General features: G+C 56.2%; 1 protein-coding gene across 8 annotated transcripts in view; it reads left to right on the forward strand.

Moving 5' to 3' along the window:
- Cfap99 (cilia and flagella associated protein 99) overlaps window positions 1-18426 on the forward strand; it is a 41595-nt gene that overhangs the window by 12509 nt on the left and 10660 nt on the right. For 6 of the 8 annotated variants that reach the window (XM_087187226.1, XM_087187228.1, XM_087187227.1 and 3 more), the window contains 9 exons: window positions 5363-5507; window positions 6268-6362; window positions 8223-8335; window positions 9636-9813; window positions 11329-11409; window positions 11549-11623; window positions 12561-12635; window positions 12734-12822; window positions 14179-14383. In XM_087187226.1, the coding sequence (XP_087043352.1) occupies window positions 5363-5507; window positions 6268-6362; window positions 8223-8335; window positions 9636-9813; window positions 11329-11409; window positions 11549-11623; window positions 12561-12635; window positions 12734-12822; window positions 14179-14383 (1056 nt within the window). The remainder of the gene's footprint in view (window positions 1-5362; window positions 5508-6267; window positions 6363-8222; window positions 8336-9635; window positions 9814-11328; window positions 11410-11548; window positions 11624-12560; window positions 12636-12733; window positions 12823-14178; window positions 14384-18426) is intronic. The other 2 variants (XM_087187231.1, XM_087187233.1) reach the window with 2 other exon arrangements.

The raw sequence follows: 18426 nt of genomic DNA on the forward strand, positions 1-18426 counted from the left end.
CCCTCTGAAGTCGTGGTGAGTGGGGCACTGGGTTCTGACCCAGGTGGGCGACTCGCTTCTCTGCTTGTCGGAAGATGGCTGGCATCTGCCCCCTTTGCTCACAGTTTGAGGCTGTCAGCTGCCAGAAAATGCCACAACACAGAAGCCGGCGGCAGCAGAGCCTATGGATCTGTGGTAGTTTTCTCTGCCCCACACTGAAACCCAGCCCCAGCCTGAGCACACACAAGCGGGCCCTCCGCAGAGGCACGGTCGCGGTGACACATCTCAAGGGACTGAGGCACTGCAGCTCAGGAAAGATCGCTGGCACTGAGGGCTGCTCCATCATCAGTGTGGGCAAGGGGTGGATTTGGCCTGATGGAAAGAGTGGCACCCAGGAGCGAAGGGACCGGCCGGTGGGGCAGTCCGGAGCTGAAAGAGGCCGAGGGCCCTGGGCCTGAGTCACATGGAGGGGCAGTGGCCGCAGGGTGACCAGGATCTGGAGAGCTGGTACCATCAAGCCTGGGCGGCCTCCGCTGGGCCTCAGGGAAGGACGGAACAGAAGGACGCACGAACGCACCCTTCTCCAGGTCCCCTGCAGGCACCCCTCCGGGCCCTGCATGTCCTGTGAGGGGTGGCAGGGGTGGCCTTGTCCCTAGGCACTCCCACGCTCTGGAAGCCCCTGAGCCTGGCCAGAGTCGTGGTGGCCAGGGAGGACCCACAGGGCTGTGCCTCAGGTCTGGACCTCCCAGCAGACAGGGGCCAGCCAGCAGGTGGCAGGCGGTTTGGGGAGGAAAGGGATGGATCAGGGTGGAAGAGCCAGGTGGGGGGCAGCCCAGCCTGAGGGGACAGGGACAGGGCGAGGTTGGGGTGGGCTGGGGAAGGGGGACCGTCGAGGCCTCGAGGGCAGGGCTGGCCATCTCAGGATGCCTATGCTTGCTCTCCCTGTCAGTTGTCTCAGGAAAAACCTGAGCACAGAAAATATCTTCTATTTGAATATTTATTAAAACACCCCATGAGTAGGACATGGTGGTTCACGCCTATCATCTAGCACCATGGGAGGCTGAGGCAGGAAGATTGACAGTTTGAGCTGTCCAGGCAACTGAGCGAGTTGGCAACACCCTGTCTCAAGATGAAAAAGAATGAAAAGGGCTGGGGATGTAGCTCTGTGCAAAGTCTGTGGGTTCAATCCCCCATACTGGAAAACAAAGCAAACTAAACCAGAACAAATCCACCCACACCTGATTCATCCACACCATCCAAGGTAGCGTTTGGTGGCACTCGCCCTTCCAGCCTGGCCCAGGAGTCCAGCAGACAGTGTTCCCCCAGCGCCTGGCCAGGTTTTAAAATATAGCATTTGGGGGCAGGGATTTAGCTCAGTGGTTCCTCGGCCTGCCTCGCAAGTGCAAGATCCCAAGTTCGATCACCAGTATGAAAAAAAAAAAAGGCATTTGGTTCAAAAATACATTTCAATCATGTAAATATTATACATGAGAATAAAAACAAAATGACGCTTACCAGCCCACAGCGCTTGCTCTGGTGGAATGTGGCAGGGCCCCATCAGGACTCGTGCCCGGGAAGGATGGGGCTGGCAGGCGAATTGGCTGCAGGGGAGCTTGAGTTCCGGGCCTGACAGCATTGTTGCAGAGCAGGGGCCCTGTGTCTCGGGCCAGGCCTTCAGAAGCCAGGCAGGCCCACGCCGGCTCTCAATCCATTTCTTTACCAGTTACCCACCCTGGAATTCTGCCACCGCAGTGGAAAACAAACCAAGAAACAGGCGTGCACAGTCCTTCCTACCTCACAAGGCAGCATGGAGCCTGCTCCACATCCGCCCAGCGCTCAGATGTGCCTGGATTTTCCCGGCTCGGGCTCCCATCCACGGGCCACAAGCATCCCACTGCCCTCTCCATCAGTGTTAGTGCGGCTCCTGCTGCACAGGGCCTGGCACCTGTTTCCCGTGCTCACCGCACCAGCCCACCAGTCCCTCTGCACCTGGCCAGGTGCACCCAACATCTGCTCCCAGAAAACACAAATTCTTTCTGTGAGAGTACTTTTTCCCCCAGTTCTGGGGAGAGAACCCAGGGGCTTTGCACCGGGCTGCATCCCCAGCTCTTTTTACCAGTCATAAAATAAAGAACCTGAGACTCAAGCTTGTGATCCTCCTGCCTCAGCCTCCCAGAGTGCTGGGATTATAGCCCAAGTGTGCGCCACACGCCCAGCTCTCCTGATGTCCAGAGCTCCAGCCGGCGTCTCGGAGAGCTGTGTGTTGCTTCGGCCCCTCCTCCCCCACCTACCCAGGGTGCAGGCAGTTTATTTTTTACCAACCAAATGGGGGTGGGGGAGCTGTAGAGTTATAAGGAGCGTTTCTCTTCCATATTTTCACAAATTTCCAAGCATTATATACCTCTTCTTTGAACCATCTGCTTAGATCTATGTCTGTTAGGAAATTATGTTCAGCTATATCATAATCCGGAAAAATAGCTGCCTAGATAAGTGAGCGGCCTCTTTGCGCATATGTGAAGCAGTAGACAGCTCAGGGTGGCCCAGCCACTCTGTGGCTCTGGGAGGAATGCACTCCCTCTCCCTCCGAAGACCATCCTTAGCATGTTCCTTTCCTCATAGACACAAAGTGGCTGCTCTATCCAGCATCATGCCCACCATCCCAGGCAAGGAGAGGCCAAAGGCAAACAGCTCAAGGCCTGGGCCAGCTGAACCTGCCTTCTTTTCAAGGAGTTTCTCAGAAGTCACATGTAGCAATTTGTCATGAGATCTCATTGATTAAAACTGTCACATGGCCCTGCCAACAATGGCAGTCACCACCTGCAACCGGTCAGGGTCCTTTCTGTTAGAGAGGAAAGCGGGACAAGGCGTGGGCACCGGCAGCCCTTTTCCTTTGCCTACTTCCTGTCGGTCCATGGCCCCTTGGATAACAGGTGTGCTGTGACTGGTGGCGTCCAGCCCCTCCCTGCCCTGTCCCAGGAGCGAGGGTGCCCAGGAGCGGGCGCTGGCAAGCTTGAAGCTGGTGCCTCGCTGCTCTTCCCAGGGGCTGGTGAGTTCCCTGGGCAATGACACAGGAGCCTCAACCTTGACGAAAGGCCAGGATTGTAGCCCCAACTCAGAGTCCTCCAGCATCCACGTCCGAGGCTGGGCCAGAATTATCCTGAGTGCAGCAGGGGACACCCTCACACTGCTCTGGGAGGCAGAGCCCACCCACCCCAGCCCGAGCCTCAGGACACCTGGCTGGAGCTCAGCACCCCGACCCCTCCCCAGGCCTGGCCCCACTCGGCAGAACGCCCGGTGTTTCGGGGCCTGCTGGCCTGGCATCAGTGTGCCACCCTTCCCCATGGCGAGGCCCTGGCCCCAGATGTCCTTCACAGGCACCCACTTGGCCCTGTGTCTCCAGGATCCTGCAGCCCAGTGTGGCCGTGGAGGACCTGTCTGCCCCGGGCTGCTGGCATCAGGGTCTGCAGCCCTGGGCTCAGGCCAGGCCTTATTAAGAAAGACTCGAGGGCCGGGGATTTATCTCAGTGGTGCTGCTTCGCCTTCACAAGGTCCTGAGTTCAATCTCTGGTACCTGGGGGAAAAAACTTATCCCAATTAGAAGTTAACAATGGGGGGGGTGGTTCCCTCCTGTTAGTTATCTCAATACTTGAGAATCACTGCAAGTTTGAGGCCAGCCTGGGCTACATAATGAGTTCAAGGCCAGCCCAGACTACATAGCAAGACCTTATCTCAAAAAGCCAAAAAAGAAACAAACAAACAAACAAATCAATTAAAAGTTAAACTGAGTGGGGTGTCACACTCAAGTTTGAGGCCCAACTGGGGCTGTAGCTAAGCACTCTGTGAGTTTAATCCCCAGTACTGAAAAAGAAAAGGTTAAGCAAGAATGTAAATTACTAATTCACAGGAGAAGTACAAGTGTCCAGTAAAGAGATGGAAATTTCACTGCAAATTTTAAAAATTCAAAATAAAATGAGAGCGGGTGTGGTGGTACATACCTATAATCCCAGGACTCAGGAGGCTGAGGCAGAAGGATTGTTGTGAGTTCAAGGGCAGCCTGAACTACATAATGAGATTCTGTCTCAAAAAACCAAAACAAATAAGTAAAAATTTAAAATAAAAATGAGATAGTGATGTTTCTTTCCTAGCTCAGCAGCTGGGGTGCAGCTCCATGGTGAGTGCTTGCCTAGCACGCGAGAGCCCTGGGTTTGTCCCCAGCGCCTGAGCAGAGGTCAGCGAGGGACCGCCTTTCCCCGAATGACCACTGAGGCCGAGCAAGCATGTGCGGGCTCCTGGAGTGGCAAGGCCTCTCCCTAAGGCCTCTCCCCACTCGGGTCTCACTTGGGTGATCCCTGCTCTCTGTCATCTTGTGAGTTTTCCAGGAGCGTTACAGTATTTCTTCGTTTTTTGTGGCTCCACACTTGGATACGTAATGAAACCTTCCCGGGAGTCAGCGCATGTGTGGGTCACATCCTAGCCCTCTGTCCCGTGGCAGGGCCATCTCAGGGGCTGAGTGCTGCCAGTCCTGGCTGGGGCGCATGGGACCCGTGCGCCCTCACACCGGTCTTCGGGCAGCTCCTGGCCTCGCCCTGAACGCTTGCGCTGTGTCTTCTCTGAGTCACGACTGAGGTCCGGGAAGCATTTCCACAGCGCTTCCAGCCAGCTGGGCAGCCCCTGCCCTCTGCGTGGCTGTGCTGGCATCGCCAAGTGGCCTCATGGCCTGCTTGCTTTCTTTCTTTTGGTACCGGGAATCGAACTCAGGACCTTGAGCTTTCGAGGCAGGCGGCCAAACCACTGAGCTAAATCCCCAGCCCCCCATTCCCTTCTTGAAAGCTTTCCATACTGAACAAGCTCCAGGTTTTCCTTGCTCGTGCCTCGTGCTTTTTGGTAATTTTTTATTCCTTAATCTGAAAACCTTTATATGAGCTCATTTTTTACATTACTGTAAAAAGCACACGACATAAAATTTACCACTTAACCATTGTTGTGTGCCTGGTTCCGTGGTTTAAGCGTGTTCTCCTGGCTGTGCAGCCGCCACTCCCACCCATCTCCAGAATTCGTCTTCCCCACTTGCTGTTCTGTCCCCACGAAGCACTAGCTGCTGTCCCCTCCCAGCCCCTGGTCCCACCGTCCCCCTAGAGGTGGATAAGCGGGGACCTTTGTGACCCCCATCTTTGGGTTGTGCTTTTCCTGTCCTTGTTCTCCTTGTTTTGCCTTTGCACCCTCCCTTGCCAGCCTGGAACCGGGACGGCCCCTGGGCCCCTGCTAGTCCCCTCCATCCCTGCCCACTGATTCAAGGGACGGTGTGAACCAGGCCCTCCCAGCCATCCCCACCTGGCCCCGCTCCTCCCGACCCTGGTGACCCCTCCAGCTGTTTCCCCACCAGGCGCTGAGCCCCCAGAAGTGGGCCCTCGTGTCGGAGCTCCTGTCTGGCTGTCTGCAGTACCGGAAGCTCCTGACCATCGTGGTGGACGCCTTCTATGTGCGGGACGGCCGGCTCTGCCTATGGGCCGACTACAGCCTCTTTCAGGGTGGGTGTCATCTTCGTGTCCCCAGGCCCAGCCACTGTGCCCTCCAGAGCAGACCCTGGAGTGACCTAGGAAGTGCCTGGGTTTCTGCACAGCCTCTTTGCTCATGAAGTCCCCGTGGTCGCCCACCAGTGGCTTGACCAGGGTGGACGTGTTCCCTCACCTCAAAGACAGGAAACTGAGGCCTCAGCTTCATGGAAGCCCCAGGTGCGGCCGAGAGACCTCGCCCGCCACCCCCACAGCCTGTGGTCTGGCACAGGAGGCCTGGGCTGGCTGCGAGCACCCCTCCTCTCTTGGGGTTCCTGAGCCCTGTCCCTGTCCCTAAGAAGTTTGGGTAGAGCAGGTTCTGAGCCACAGCTGAGACCATATGAGAGATGCCAGCTGGGTGTGTGGTGCACACCTGTGATTCTAGCACTCTGGGAGGCTGAGGCCGGAGGATGGCAAGTCTTGAAACACATTTTTAAATAGGGACAGGGATGTAGCTTGTTGTGAAGGCCCTGGGTTTAACCCCCAGTAGAGAGAGAGAGAGAGAGAGACAGAGACCGAGAAGGGCAGAGGAGGGGTGGGGAGGGTAAAGAGCCCTCTAGCCGGTGTCTGCCTTCAGGGAGCAGGTTCCCCACTGTGGGCAGAGGGGCTGGTGCCACAATGGAGACTTGACCTTGGCCTTGCTGCCCAGCCCTGGGGAGAGTGGAGGATGAGGGCTGCAGGGAGTGGAGAGGCCAAGCCAGAAAGGTGGAGGGCGCTCACACTGCTCTCCCCTCAGTGCTCTGCTACCTGGCCACGTTCCAGCTAGACGAGCTTGGCTTCCGGCTCTTCAGCAGCATTGTCAAGGCCCTGCCTGCGGGCCAGACGTGCAAGGTGAGCCCCCTGTACCACAGCCAGGGGCCTGGGGCACCAGCCTCCCGCCCTCCCAGTTCCTTCTGCACTGAGGATCGATGCCTTCTTGACAGAGAATATGCACTCTGGCCCCTGGGAGCTCCGGTTCTGGGTCCCGGGTCCTGCTGGGCAGTGACTTGGGGACCAGCGTCAACCCCCACCTCCTGTGAGTGGGGAGTGAGCTCCTTGCGGCCTGCAGGCAGGTATCACATCTGCCAAGGCCTGCTGCTCCTCAGCTGTCCGCTGCCCCTGCAAGAGGTTTATTGGAGGCCGGGCTTCGCTGTGCTCCGGTGCCTGATCTTCAGCCCAGCCCCTCGCTCCTCTCCTCCTCCTCCTCCCCCCAGAGTAGGTTGTCGCCAGCCCAGGGGTGACATCCTGGAGGAGGGACAGGGAAGAGTCAGGTCAGGAGCACTTGGCTGTCACCCAGGGGACTCATTGGGTAAAGCTGCCAGCTCTGTGGGGCGGGGACTGGAGCAGCAGCATCACCAGGACCACACCAAGGACCAAACTCAAGGTCCTTGCTATGTGCTACATCCCCAGCCCACTTCTTATTTTTCATTTCAAGATCCTAAGGCAGTAAATGTCCCAGGGCAGGCTCAAACTTGTGAGCCTCCTCCCTCAGCCTTCCAAAGTGCTGGGATAACAGACTGAGCCATTAGGCCTGGCTTTTTTATTATTTTTATTATTATTTGACTTTGAGGGGTGGGTTGAGACAGGGTCTATGTAGTTCAGGCTGGCCTTGAACTCACTGTGTAGCCCAGGCTGGCCTCCAACTGCAGGGATCCTCCTGCCTCAACCTCCTGAGTGCTGGGATCACAGGTGGGCATCACCACACCCGGCTTCTGCTGACTTTCTTAACCACTATTGATCAGGAACTCACCTTTTATCTCACCTGGGTCCCACAGGGACTCACCAGGTGTTTGGGTACCGACTGCTCAGCACACAAGGGCTGGGGCGGTGCCCCACACAGAGGCAGACTGGCCCAGGGTTACAGTCACATGAATCCCCAGGGAGCAGCCGGGCTGGCTTCAGGGACGGATGGTGGCTGTCCAGTGCAGTCTCTGCCTCTCCTCCGTCCCTTACCCTAAACCCATCAGGTCCCTCTCCCACCCCGGAGCTCCAGGAGGAGCCCGGCTGAGCTCAGATAGGAGTGTGGTCCGGGCACAAGACAGCTTCTCCTGGGCACTGTCTCTGTGGGGTCAGGGCTGACCTCGGAGAGCAGCGTGTGTCCAGGAAAGTCGCTGTGAGGGTAGCCTAGGGCAGTGCCGGGGACAGGAGCAGCCTGGCTGGCAGGGGGTGAGGGCCCACGGCCCCCTGGGGGTGGGAAAGGTGCCAGGGGCAGGCAGGGAGGCCCTGCAGCTGGTTTGGGGGCAATTGCACACGGTCCCTGAGTGGGAATCTGTGCAGAGCAGAGCACGGCCCCAGGCTGCGCCCTCCCAGCCGGGTCAGGTCACCTGGTCAGGGCCCTCCCGGGTTCCCCGAACCAGAGCTGTGGGCTTGGGAGCTGGGAGCTGCAGCTCTGGGGACCCTGCCATGCAAAGACACAGCAGGACTGCCAGGCCTGGGACAGGGACACAGCCTCAGTCCCAGGGGGTGGGTGACAAATTGAGGGAGTGCGGCATTGAGGAAAGTGCACAATTCCATCCCAGAATTCCAGAGCCCGATGGGCCCAGTGGGCAGCTTCCCCTGTGTCCCCACTGGCTGCAGTAGGAGCAGGGTCAGGGATGCAGCTCTGCCTGCCTGTGGTTGTGACCCTGGGTGCTGGGCGCCCGATTCCCAGGAAGGACACTGGGGGTGGGGGGGTAGCAGCCTGGGCCCCGCGCCTCACGGCCCCACCCCCAGTTCCTCAGGTTCTTCTTCAACCCTTTAAACCTGTGCTCGTGGATCAAGGACGAGTGGAGCCTCATCTACACGGCAGCCCACGTGCAGGAGCACTGGATCGAACCCCTGCTGAGGTGGGCCAGCCGCGGGGCCCTGGGCCCTGGACAGCCCACCCCAGGCACCTCAGTGCAGGGGGCCCCTCATTCCCCTGTGCTGGGGCGAGAGGCTCAGAGAGGCCCAGGGCATCCGAGCAGGACATGTGCTGGCCATCAGTCCGGGTCCCTTGGTGCCCACGACTGACTGAGAGAGGGTGGGCCTGGTGGCCAGAGGGCAGCAGGGATACAGGAAATGGCCCTTTTGCTCTGGGGCCTGCCCACTGTGCAGGGGCCGGTGACGGGGGCCCAGCCCTGGCCCTGGCCTCTCTGCAGATCCCAGCAGTGCAGGCTGAGGGGAGCTGGGAGAGCTGGGCAGGCAGCAGCTCTGCTCCAGCTCCAGGTGGTTCAGGCCCAGCTTTTGGCTCTCTTCTGAGCCAGGCTGGATGCCCCAAGCTGCCCTGGCTGCCCTCTCTGCCTCCCAGCCTGGGGGGGAGCTTGGGGCAGACCAGACCATGGGGAAGCCTGCAGGGGCCGGGATGCAGCTTCTGAGAGGAGAGGGAGGCACCTTGTTGGGGCACAAGTGGCTTCTGCAGTGGGGGTCCCTGGAGAGGCTTCGTCATCACCAAGGGACAGTCCTCAGTCCCAGCGCATCCCTGCTGCTGGCAGTGGGACAGAACTCCTGGGAATAGTGGCACCAGGCTGCTCAAACCTCCTGCCCCTTCCCTGCTTGGGGCTCCTGGGCCAGCTTGGCATGGCCTCCTGGGAGCTCCCTGGAGTGGGCCTCACCCCAGCTTCCTCCTTGAGTGGCCCTGGTTCTGGACATGGGGCTAGAACTCCTGCAAGGTTACTGGTGATGGTAGCTGTTCCCAGCAAGGTCCCCGAGCCCTGCTCCAGAGCCCCCAGCCTGAGGCCATCCCGAGTGAGCGAGACAGCCAGACTCCTTGCCGAGGACCAGCCCTCACTCCCAATGCCCGAGGCTCCCACCATGCCCGTCACCCACAGTTCAGCTCCAGAAGGCTCCTTCCCACGCCAACTTCCTCTCACTCCTGACTTCCCCATCTATGCCATCTGCTCTGGCCCAGTTTAGCTCCACGTCCCCACACTGCTCTGCTCCGTGTTCCCCAGATCCCTGGCACCCCAGGTCCCCTCCCACCACTGCCCAGGCCTCAGTCTCCTCCTCATCTGCAGAAGGAGTGTGGCTGGGCCCTGCCTGCAAGTCCTGCTCAGCTCCGTCCCATCATCAGCCTTCCTGAGGGAGACCCAGGTCCTGGGGTCCTCTCAGTGCCAAGCCCCCCACCCGCAGAGGCAGTCACCCAGGGCTTCTCCCTTCACCACCCAGGTGGCAGCCAGAAGTCCAGGGCCTGTTGGACCAGCTGGAGGGAGGATCAGCCCACCAGGCCCCTCTCACCAAGGTCAAGGCCAAGGTCACAGAGCCCCGGGAATTCACCCTGACTGCACCCCGGCCCCGCACCATTCCAGTGCCCGACCCGGTCCCCACTGTGGCCAAGCCAAGACCTGTGAGTCGGGCGTTTGCGGGGGGGCACAGGCAGTGAACTACAGGGGCCACTGGGAGCTGGACTCCTCTAGGGCCAGGGTGCACCCGCCCTGGCTGGGAGTGTTGGGTGACCCCTCTCACTCCGACCCTCTGCGGAGCAGGGGAGCCAGCAGACCGGAGCCCACCAGGCCGGGGCCCCTGTCAGCAGGTGTGGAGTGGAGCTGTCAGGCCACAGAGCTAGAGCCGGAGCCCACTTTTACCCTTGGTCCAGTGTGCCGCCCTCCCCACGAGACACTGTGCGTCGGGTCACAATGAATATAGCTTTTGGGCTGGAGGCGCGGTGATGCCCCCACGGCAGGGCCTCTACATGTCTGTCCCATGTCCCTCTCTGCCTGACTTATGAGTTGGGGTGCTCTGTACTGCAAGAAACAGAAAACTGCAGCTCACACTGGCTTAGACAATAGATCACTGGCTGACTCTCACAGCCAAAGCAAGATAGGCTTCAGGCATGTTTGATCCAGGCTCCAGCTCTGCTTCTCTGTGATTGTACCTCAGTCTCTTCTGTAAGTCAGCTTCCTCTTTGGGCTAACTTCCTTCATTGTAGTAAAAACAAAAAAATCCATTAGCTCAGTGGTTTCGCTGCCTGCTCTGCAAGCGTAAGGACCCGAGTTCGATCGCTGGTACCAAAAAAAAAAAAATCCAGGCCTTACATCATGCTGTACACTGTCCAGGGCAGGAGGACATCTTGGGCCATCGGAGGCCAAGAGGATAGTGTTGGGAGGTCCCTGGTGCCCCCCCAGGCCCGTCTCATTCAGAGCTCATGAAAACCTCTCCACAGAAACTCTTCATGAACCCTCTTCCTTCGCTGTGACCCAGCTCCCTTTCTTTGTAGCATTGATGAGTTAGTCTAGTAACTTGTGGACCTGCTTATTGTCTCTCTTCTCTACCAGACCATGCCCATCTTTTTCTGTCCCACATTCCCAACAGGCCTAGCATAGTCCCGGCTCAGAGCAGACCCTCAGTAAATTGTGGGGTGGGTGGGTGCAAGGATGGATGGGTGAGTGGAAGGAAGTGTGGATGGATGGATGGATGGGTGGGAGGATGGATGGATGATCAGGGGCCTGGATGGTAAGTAACCCTCAGCTATCCCATCTGGATCTTCAACATTTCTGACCCCATCTCCTCAAGAATGGGTGCATTTTCCTCAAGTGTTCTCTCTCTGTCTCTGTCTCTCTCTGTCTCTCTGTCTCTCTCTGTCTCTCTCTCTGTCTCCCTCCCTTCCCATCTCCCTCTCTCCCTGGCACTCCCAGGCCCTCTGCCATCCTTGCAATCAGCAGCTGGCCCTCCCCTCTGCCCCTTGCCCACCCCTGCTTAGATCCAGGCTGCTTGCTACTGCATCACCAGAGGCTCCTGGGCAGGGCCTTTCCCATGGGCCCCAGCCACCATCCACTGTCCCTTCACTTCCACATGTCCTAGGCCAGTCCTGGCCTTTCTAGACACCCCCACGTGGCAGTCACTGACCAGGTCCCCCCCACAGGTCCCTCGGAGCACCTACCAGGAGCCCAAGGAGCAGCAGCAGCTGCAGCTGGTCAAGAGATTCAACCGGCAGAAGGCCGAGGTGGCAGCATGACCCCTGCCTCCCTGGGGTCCCCAGCACCTGCTGCGGGGAGGGTTGCTGGGCTCCGCATGTGTGTCCCCCAACACCTGTGGGTGCGGGGGTTTAGCCAGAGGGGCAGGAGCTTGTGTTGTCCTGGCAGGAGCTGCTGCTGCTGGCCAATATGGAGGAGCTGAGGTGCGCCATGCCCAGGCCCCACGGTGCACCACCCGTGCAGGTAATACTGCCAGTCACAAAGACGTTCCACTGGCCAGGTGTGGTGCACACCTGTGTTCCCAGCACTCTGAGGAGGCTGAGGCAGAAGGATCACAAATTCAAACCCAGCCTGGGCAACTTAGTGACTTGGCATGACCTTCTCTCAAAACAAAAGGGTCAGGGATGTGGCTCAGTCCGAAGGCCCTGATTTAATCCCCAGTGGCACCAGAAACATAGGCCGCTATTCGGTGGTGACGCGGAGGCCACAGGCAGATCCCAGTGCAGCTGGGAGTGTCCTGGGGCCACACAGAGTGCTGGCCAGTGAGGGCACACCTGAGCCTGGGGAAAGACAGCACCCATGGAAGGCACCCGCCGTCTTGTCTCTGGGTGCCCAAATGCCCCTATGGGGCATCGAACTTCTACCACAAAGACAAACCCAGGGGTGTTGGCCAGGAAGGAAGTCAGAGGCCCAGGAAGGGAAGCCAGGCCCCAGAAAGGCTCTCTCAGGAGCGCAGCCCATGTGGGCTGCTGAGCAGCTGGGCACTGGGCAGCCTGGCACTGCCCACAGCAGCTTGCCCAGGGCGAGTGTCGCCTTTCACCGCTGCCCCTGCACTGCGGCTCAGAGCCCTGGTGCACAGCAGGCCGGGAAGAGACTTGGGGAGCAGCCTGATAGGGCGGAGAGCCAGCAAGGCTCCAGGCTGGGGGGTAGCTGGGGAGAAGGCCCTGTTCCCAGGCCAGTGGACCCTGCATGTCCTCACTCCTCTGGCCGCCAAGCACCACAGCAAGGCCACAGGGCACAAGGGACTGAGGCCCAGGGGCCAGGGTGAGAACACACATTGGAGCTTGACTAGGGCAGGGGGAGCGGGTGGACTTCCAGGGGTGCAGGCCAGCTGTCCACTGAGGCAGGTTGGGGCACAAGTGGGCACAGGTGCCAGGGTGTCTCTTCTTGGCTTCTGCAGGATCCCAAGAAGCAGCTGCAGCTTGAATCCACCTTGCCTCGAATCCGGAAGTCTCCCAAGCTGACCTTCTACAGGGTGAGGGGCCCCACCTCTCCCACCGCTCAGGCGCTGGGGGCCCTAGGTCAGCCCCATGTTGAGGCAGAAGGCATTGCTCTCCCCCATCCCATCCGCAGCCTGACCATGTCCCCGTCAAGCTGAACGCGGCTGCCATCCTGCGGGAAGGGGCCCTGTACCAGCGCCAGGTGGAGAAGGAGCTGCAGAGGTGAGGGCCGGACCCCGGGCGCTCTCTGCCGCCCTCCTTTGGGGAGTCCCCTGCGGGGCAGTTGTGACTGCAGCTCAGCTCGGGGAGGACCACAAGCTGGGCCCAGGAGCCCCAGCTTGCAGCAGCAGCAGCAGCAGGGCGTGTCCAGGGCCTCGGGGCTCAGTGTCACAGCTGGGCCCTGAGCCTGCCTGCCCCAGACGACAGGACAGCCGAGACTCCCACAGCAGCACCTGTGCTCCCACCCACCCACTATAAAGCAGGGCTTCTCCAGCCTCCTCCTTGGGTTTCTGCTGTTCTGGCTCATCATCTTGGTTTTATTTGCTGTTTATTTTTGTGGTAGTAGAGATGGAGCCCAGGGCCTCCCACTGAGCTACATCCCCAATCCTTTCCTTTTCTTATTTTGAGACAGGGTCTCTAAGCTGCCATTCTTCTGCCTCTGCTTCCCAAGTTCTGGGAATACAGGCGTGCACCACTACGCCTGGCTCCGTTTACTGTTTGACTACAGGGTATTTCCAGGGATACAGATATTGCCGGGGTGAAAAGTGGAGAGGGGATGTGGACTCCATGCCCTCTCTAGGCCTGATGTCTAAAACCCTCCACTATTCCACCACCCAGGAGCCCCCGAAACACGTCCTTTGGGTTTCTGTAGGACTGCACTGCACAGACTCCGTTGGTGACATCCTCAGGATGATATCCTCCCTGGAGGCCCGGGTGGTCCTCTCATCCCACAGGGTCTTTCTAGTGACCAGCCCCATCCAGAACCTGTCGAGGGCCAAAGCTAGCAGCCTTCTCATTAGCATATGAGAGGCACTGAACACTTTGGCAATTCTGGGATTTTAGGAGGGGTGGGGCCTGAAGTGGGCTGGAAAGCAGGTACCTAGTATGGTCCTGTGGGTGAGGTGGCAACAGGACTGTGTCAGGCTTGGGCCAACCTTCACAGAGATAATCCCAGCTCTGGGGAGAGATAGACCGGGCAGGGGGGCCTCGCCAACCCTGCCCACCCCAAACCTTCCCTGGGTCACCTCCTCCCCGGACCCCTTCCAAGCTGCCCATTCGGATCCTTCCATGTCTGAGTTGGGCAGATGGACAGACAGGACGACGGGGTGGCTTCCAGACACAGTGGACACAGGGATGGTGGATGGACAGATGGGGACAAAGCAAATGGGCCGAGGGGCCCAGAACGACGTGCTGGTGGGTGGGTGCAGAGGAAAGGACCGGGGACAGCAGTGAGTCAGTGTGAGATGGGGGTGGGCCAGGTGCCCTGAGGACCACTGCCCCCCAGGGGAACCTGTGGCCTCCTAGTGCCCCTGCTCATAGGAGAGACCCCAAGCTGCATCTCTGTCCTTGCGTCCCCAGGGTTGACAAGCTTGTGGACGGGTATGGGGACCTCTCTGAATTCCTCGAGTGGCAGGAGAAGATGCGGGCAAAGGACCAGGCCGAGCAGCTGGCTGCGAGTGAGTGCCGCAGGTTGCAGGGGAAGCTGAGTCACGAGGAGGCGGTGCTGGCCCGGCAGCACGTCCTTCAGGAGAACAAGCAGAAGGCAGACCAGAAGAAGGAGCAGGTGACACGCGATGTGCCCAGCTAGGGGTACACAGCGGTGGCTGAGCCATGACCTCTGGCAGCCTGGGCCGTGGCCAGCCGAGGCCCACCAAGGGTACGCACCGGGCTGGCCATAGCCTGGCAGCTCGCATGGCTGCTGGCTTTTGGCTGACTCTGGATTATGTCCTCCTAAGACCTATAGGGTGGCCTTGATTCTCTGCCCTCCCTCAACAGGCAGGGGTTCCAGGGATTTCACATCACCAGGCCTGCGTGACTGTGGCCAGCACTCCTGCCCCAGACTGCCAGCCCTCTTGCCAGCAGGTCACTTGGTCAGCAGATCCTGGGCTGCCCCTGAGGACAGAGGTTCAGTTCTGGTAGAAAATTTCCCAAGGTGGACACATCTGCATATGACATGTTTGCATATGGCATCCGTATCAGGTATCCGATACCTGCAACTTGAAAGAGGAGTTGGCTTATTTAGCTCCAGGTCTCAGGGGATTCAGCCCATGGTTGGCTGGTTCCAGGGCAGGAGCATCATGGCGGAAGGGCATGGCGGAGGAAAGTTTCCTAGTGACCTCAAGGTCACATGTTCACAACCCACCCGGGAATGTGCTCTACTAACCTGCTTTGGACTTCCTAAACCAATGAAGCTGACCTGTCAGGGTTAGCAGTAACATCAGCCTCTCCCATGGGGGCTGGGGACATCTATGGTACCATTCCAGAGGCCTCCTCCACACTGTCCAGCTGGGGCTCCCAGCCTGTATGTTGCCCCCAGAAAGCCTGTGGCTGCCATGGGCCTCGCAGGGCCTGCTCAAGGAGGGGGCCCCAGCCCCGCCCCAGCAAGTCTGACTTGGGATCTGTCTCGCCTGAGATGCTTCCCACAGAGCACCTGAGGTGGGGCCTGGGAAGGTCACTCATATTCCATATTGAATATTAAGGTTTGCTTTTTCTTTCCTTTTTAGTTTAGTTTACTTTGGGGAGGGTACTAGAGACGAACCTAGGGCCTTGTGCATGCTAAGCAGGTGCCCTACCACTGAGCTACACTTGCAGCAGGAGCTTTCTTTCATGGAAGTTTTAAAATTACAAATTCCATTTCCTTACTAGTTATAGGACTAGTCGTTTAATCTGTTTCATATTAAGTGCATTGTGATAGTTTGCCTATTTTGAGGAATTGGTCAGTTTCACAAAGTTGTCAATTTATGTACATAGATGTTGATTGCAATATTCTATTATATCCATTTTATGTCTGTAGTGAGGGGCCGGGGATTTAGCTCAGTGATGCCACTGCCTGCCTAGCAAGTGCAAGGTCCCAAGTTCAATCCCCGGTACCAAAAAAAACCCAGAATGCCTGGGATTATAGGCATGTGCCACCATGCCTGACTTACAGTGGACCCTTGACTTACTAACTCAGTTTGTTCCTGAGGGCTGCTTGTAACTCACATTAGTAAATGAAGGCTCAGGCTCCTGTACACAGCCTTCAAAGTCTCTCTGCTATACACAGGCGGATCTCAGTGTCCTTAGAGAAATGCTGGCCCAGGATTTCTCAGTGAACCCCACACGGGAGGATGCTGTAATGTTCTTTCCAGAACTCTCTAAGAGTTAAATCTGTATATGAGACCAACTGGAAGCACAAGCAGCCGGCATTTGGGTCATAACTCAAGACTTTGTTCATAAGTTAAAACCCAAGTTGTTGGTATGTCAGGTCGGTCATAACTCAAGGGTCCACTGTATTTTGCTGTTGTTGATTTCTGATCTTTATTTCTTTGTTTGCTTTGTGTTTATTTTGCTCTACTGTTCCTAGGTCTTGAGATGGGAGTATAGATTATTGATTTGAGACTTTCTAGCTCTTCTCCTGAAGCATCCTGTCCATTGTCTTTTACTTATTGTCTGAACTGTGTCCCACAAAGTTTGGTATGTTGTGTTTCATTTTCATCCAATTCAGTGTATTTTCCTCCATTTCCCTTCAGATTTCCTCCCAGACCATGAATTATTTAGAAGTGTGTTGTTTGGTTTCCAATCTTTGGGATTCTCTTGTCATCTTCCCATTATTGATTGTGAGTTTGCTTCCATTGTGGCTGGTGAACGCACATGATGATCTCAGTTCTTTTAAATGTGTTAGCCCGGGTGCTGTCTGTCTTGCTGTACACTCTGTGGGCTTGAAAAGAATGCATCGTGCCTCCTTGACTGTTCGGGGAGTGCCAGCTCACGCCTGCTGGCTCATAGTGTTGCTGATTTCTGGACCTTTGCTGACCTCCTGTCTGTTGTTCTCTCGGTTGCTGAGAAGCAGTGTTGACGTCTCCAACTATAACTGTGAACTTTCCCCCTTTCTATCCTATTGGGTTCTGCTTCATGTATTTTGTAGCTGTTACTGGGTGCATGCACATTTAGAATTGCTATGCATTCTTGATAGTGACCCTATTTTTATTATGTAGCATCTGTCTCTGGTGATTTTCTTTGCTCTGAAGTCTACTTTGTCTGATAGTAAAGTCCTGCTTTCCTCTGATTAATGTTTGCATGATATGTATTTCCCATTCCCTTACTTCAATCTGTCATATTTGAAGTGAGTTTCTTATAGATAGTATATAGTTGGATCATATTTTTTGTGTGTGTTTTTTTTGTTTTTTGGGTTTTTTTGGTACCGGGGATCAAACTCAGGTCCTTGCACTTGCGCAGCAGGCGGTGAAACCACTGAGCTAAATCCCCGGCCCTATTGGATCATATTTTAAAATCTGTTTTACCAATATCTATTAGTTGGCATACATAGACCAGTTAGTTATATGTAATATAATTATTTTGTTAGGATTTAACTCTGGCACTATTTGTTTCATTTGCTCTATTTTTTTCTCTATTTTCTTTTTTCTTGTTTTCTTATGGCCTACTCATACTTCTTTTTCCAGAATTCCATTTTGACCTATTTGTAATTTTTTTTTTTGGTACCAGGGATTGATATTTGTAATGTTTATGTAGTTAAAGTATGTTTCTTAACTGTATACAGATTTAACTATTGCTCAGGGTATTACATTATATATACATGTGTTAGTCACCTTCTCATTGCTGTAACAAAATACCTGAGATAACTAACTTGAAAAGAAGAAAGGTCCTGCTTTGCCTCACAGTATTGGAGGTGTTCTGTTGGCCCTGTTGCTTTGGGCTGTGATGAGGCAGAACCTCACAGAGGAGTGCATGGTGGAGCAAAGCTGCTCATCCCATGGGAGCCAGGAAGAGACAGGTCCTGTCCCATTCAAGGGCAGCCCCTGGTGATCTCACTTCCTCCTGCTAAGCCCCATCTTCTTTTTTTTTTTTTTTTGTATTGGGGATCAAACTCAGGACCTTGTACTTGCGAGGCAGGTGGCAGAACCACTGAGCTAAATCCCCAGCCCTAAGGCCCACCTTCTAAAGGTTCCACCACTGCCCCACAGCACTGTTGGTTGGGGACCAAGCTGTCAACACATGGGGCTTTGTGGGGGCCCCTTCAGATCCAGACTGCAGCAGTGCATGGGATCCCATCTCCTGGTGGCGTCATTCTACCAATCTGAGTGAAGTGTAGAATCCCAGCTCCCTTTATGTCCTTTCATCTTCCTGCTTTATAGCATTATCTTAAATGTCTCTTCTACATATATGTACTCGTACAGCCACATAGGACAATGCTATAATTTTTGGTTCAACCACAAAACAATTTAAAAGACACAAAAGAGTCAGATGTGGTGGCACTTGCCTGTAATCCCAACATCCAGGAGGCTGAGGCAGGAAGACTGGCACCAGTTTGAGGCCAGCCTGGGCTACACAGTGAGTTCAAGGACAGCCTGAGCTACAGAGTGAGACCTTGTCTCAAAACACCAACAAAACAAAAGAGACACAAAAGAAGGGAAGTCTGTTGCATTTAATCCATGTTTTTGTTTGCTATGTTCTTTCTTCTTGTTACAAGATTTCTTCTCTCATCACAGTCTTTCCCCTTAAAGAACTTGTAGCCATGATTTTAGGGTAGGTTTATCTTTTTGGCAAATTTGTTTTTGTTTTTGTTTTTGGTACGGGGGATCAAACTCTGGTCTTTGCGTTTACAGGGCC

This window comes from Heterocephalus glaber, unplaced genomic scaffold (assembly GCF_053883595.1).
Source record: "Heterocephalus glaber isolate CG9 unplaced genomic scaffold, H.glaber_assembly_v1.0 deba00001509, whole genome shotgun sequence".
NCBI classification, from domain to species: Eukaryota; Metazoa; Chordata; class Mammalia; order Rodentia; family Bathyergidae; genus Heterocephalus; species Heterocephalus glaber.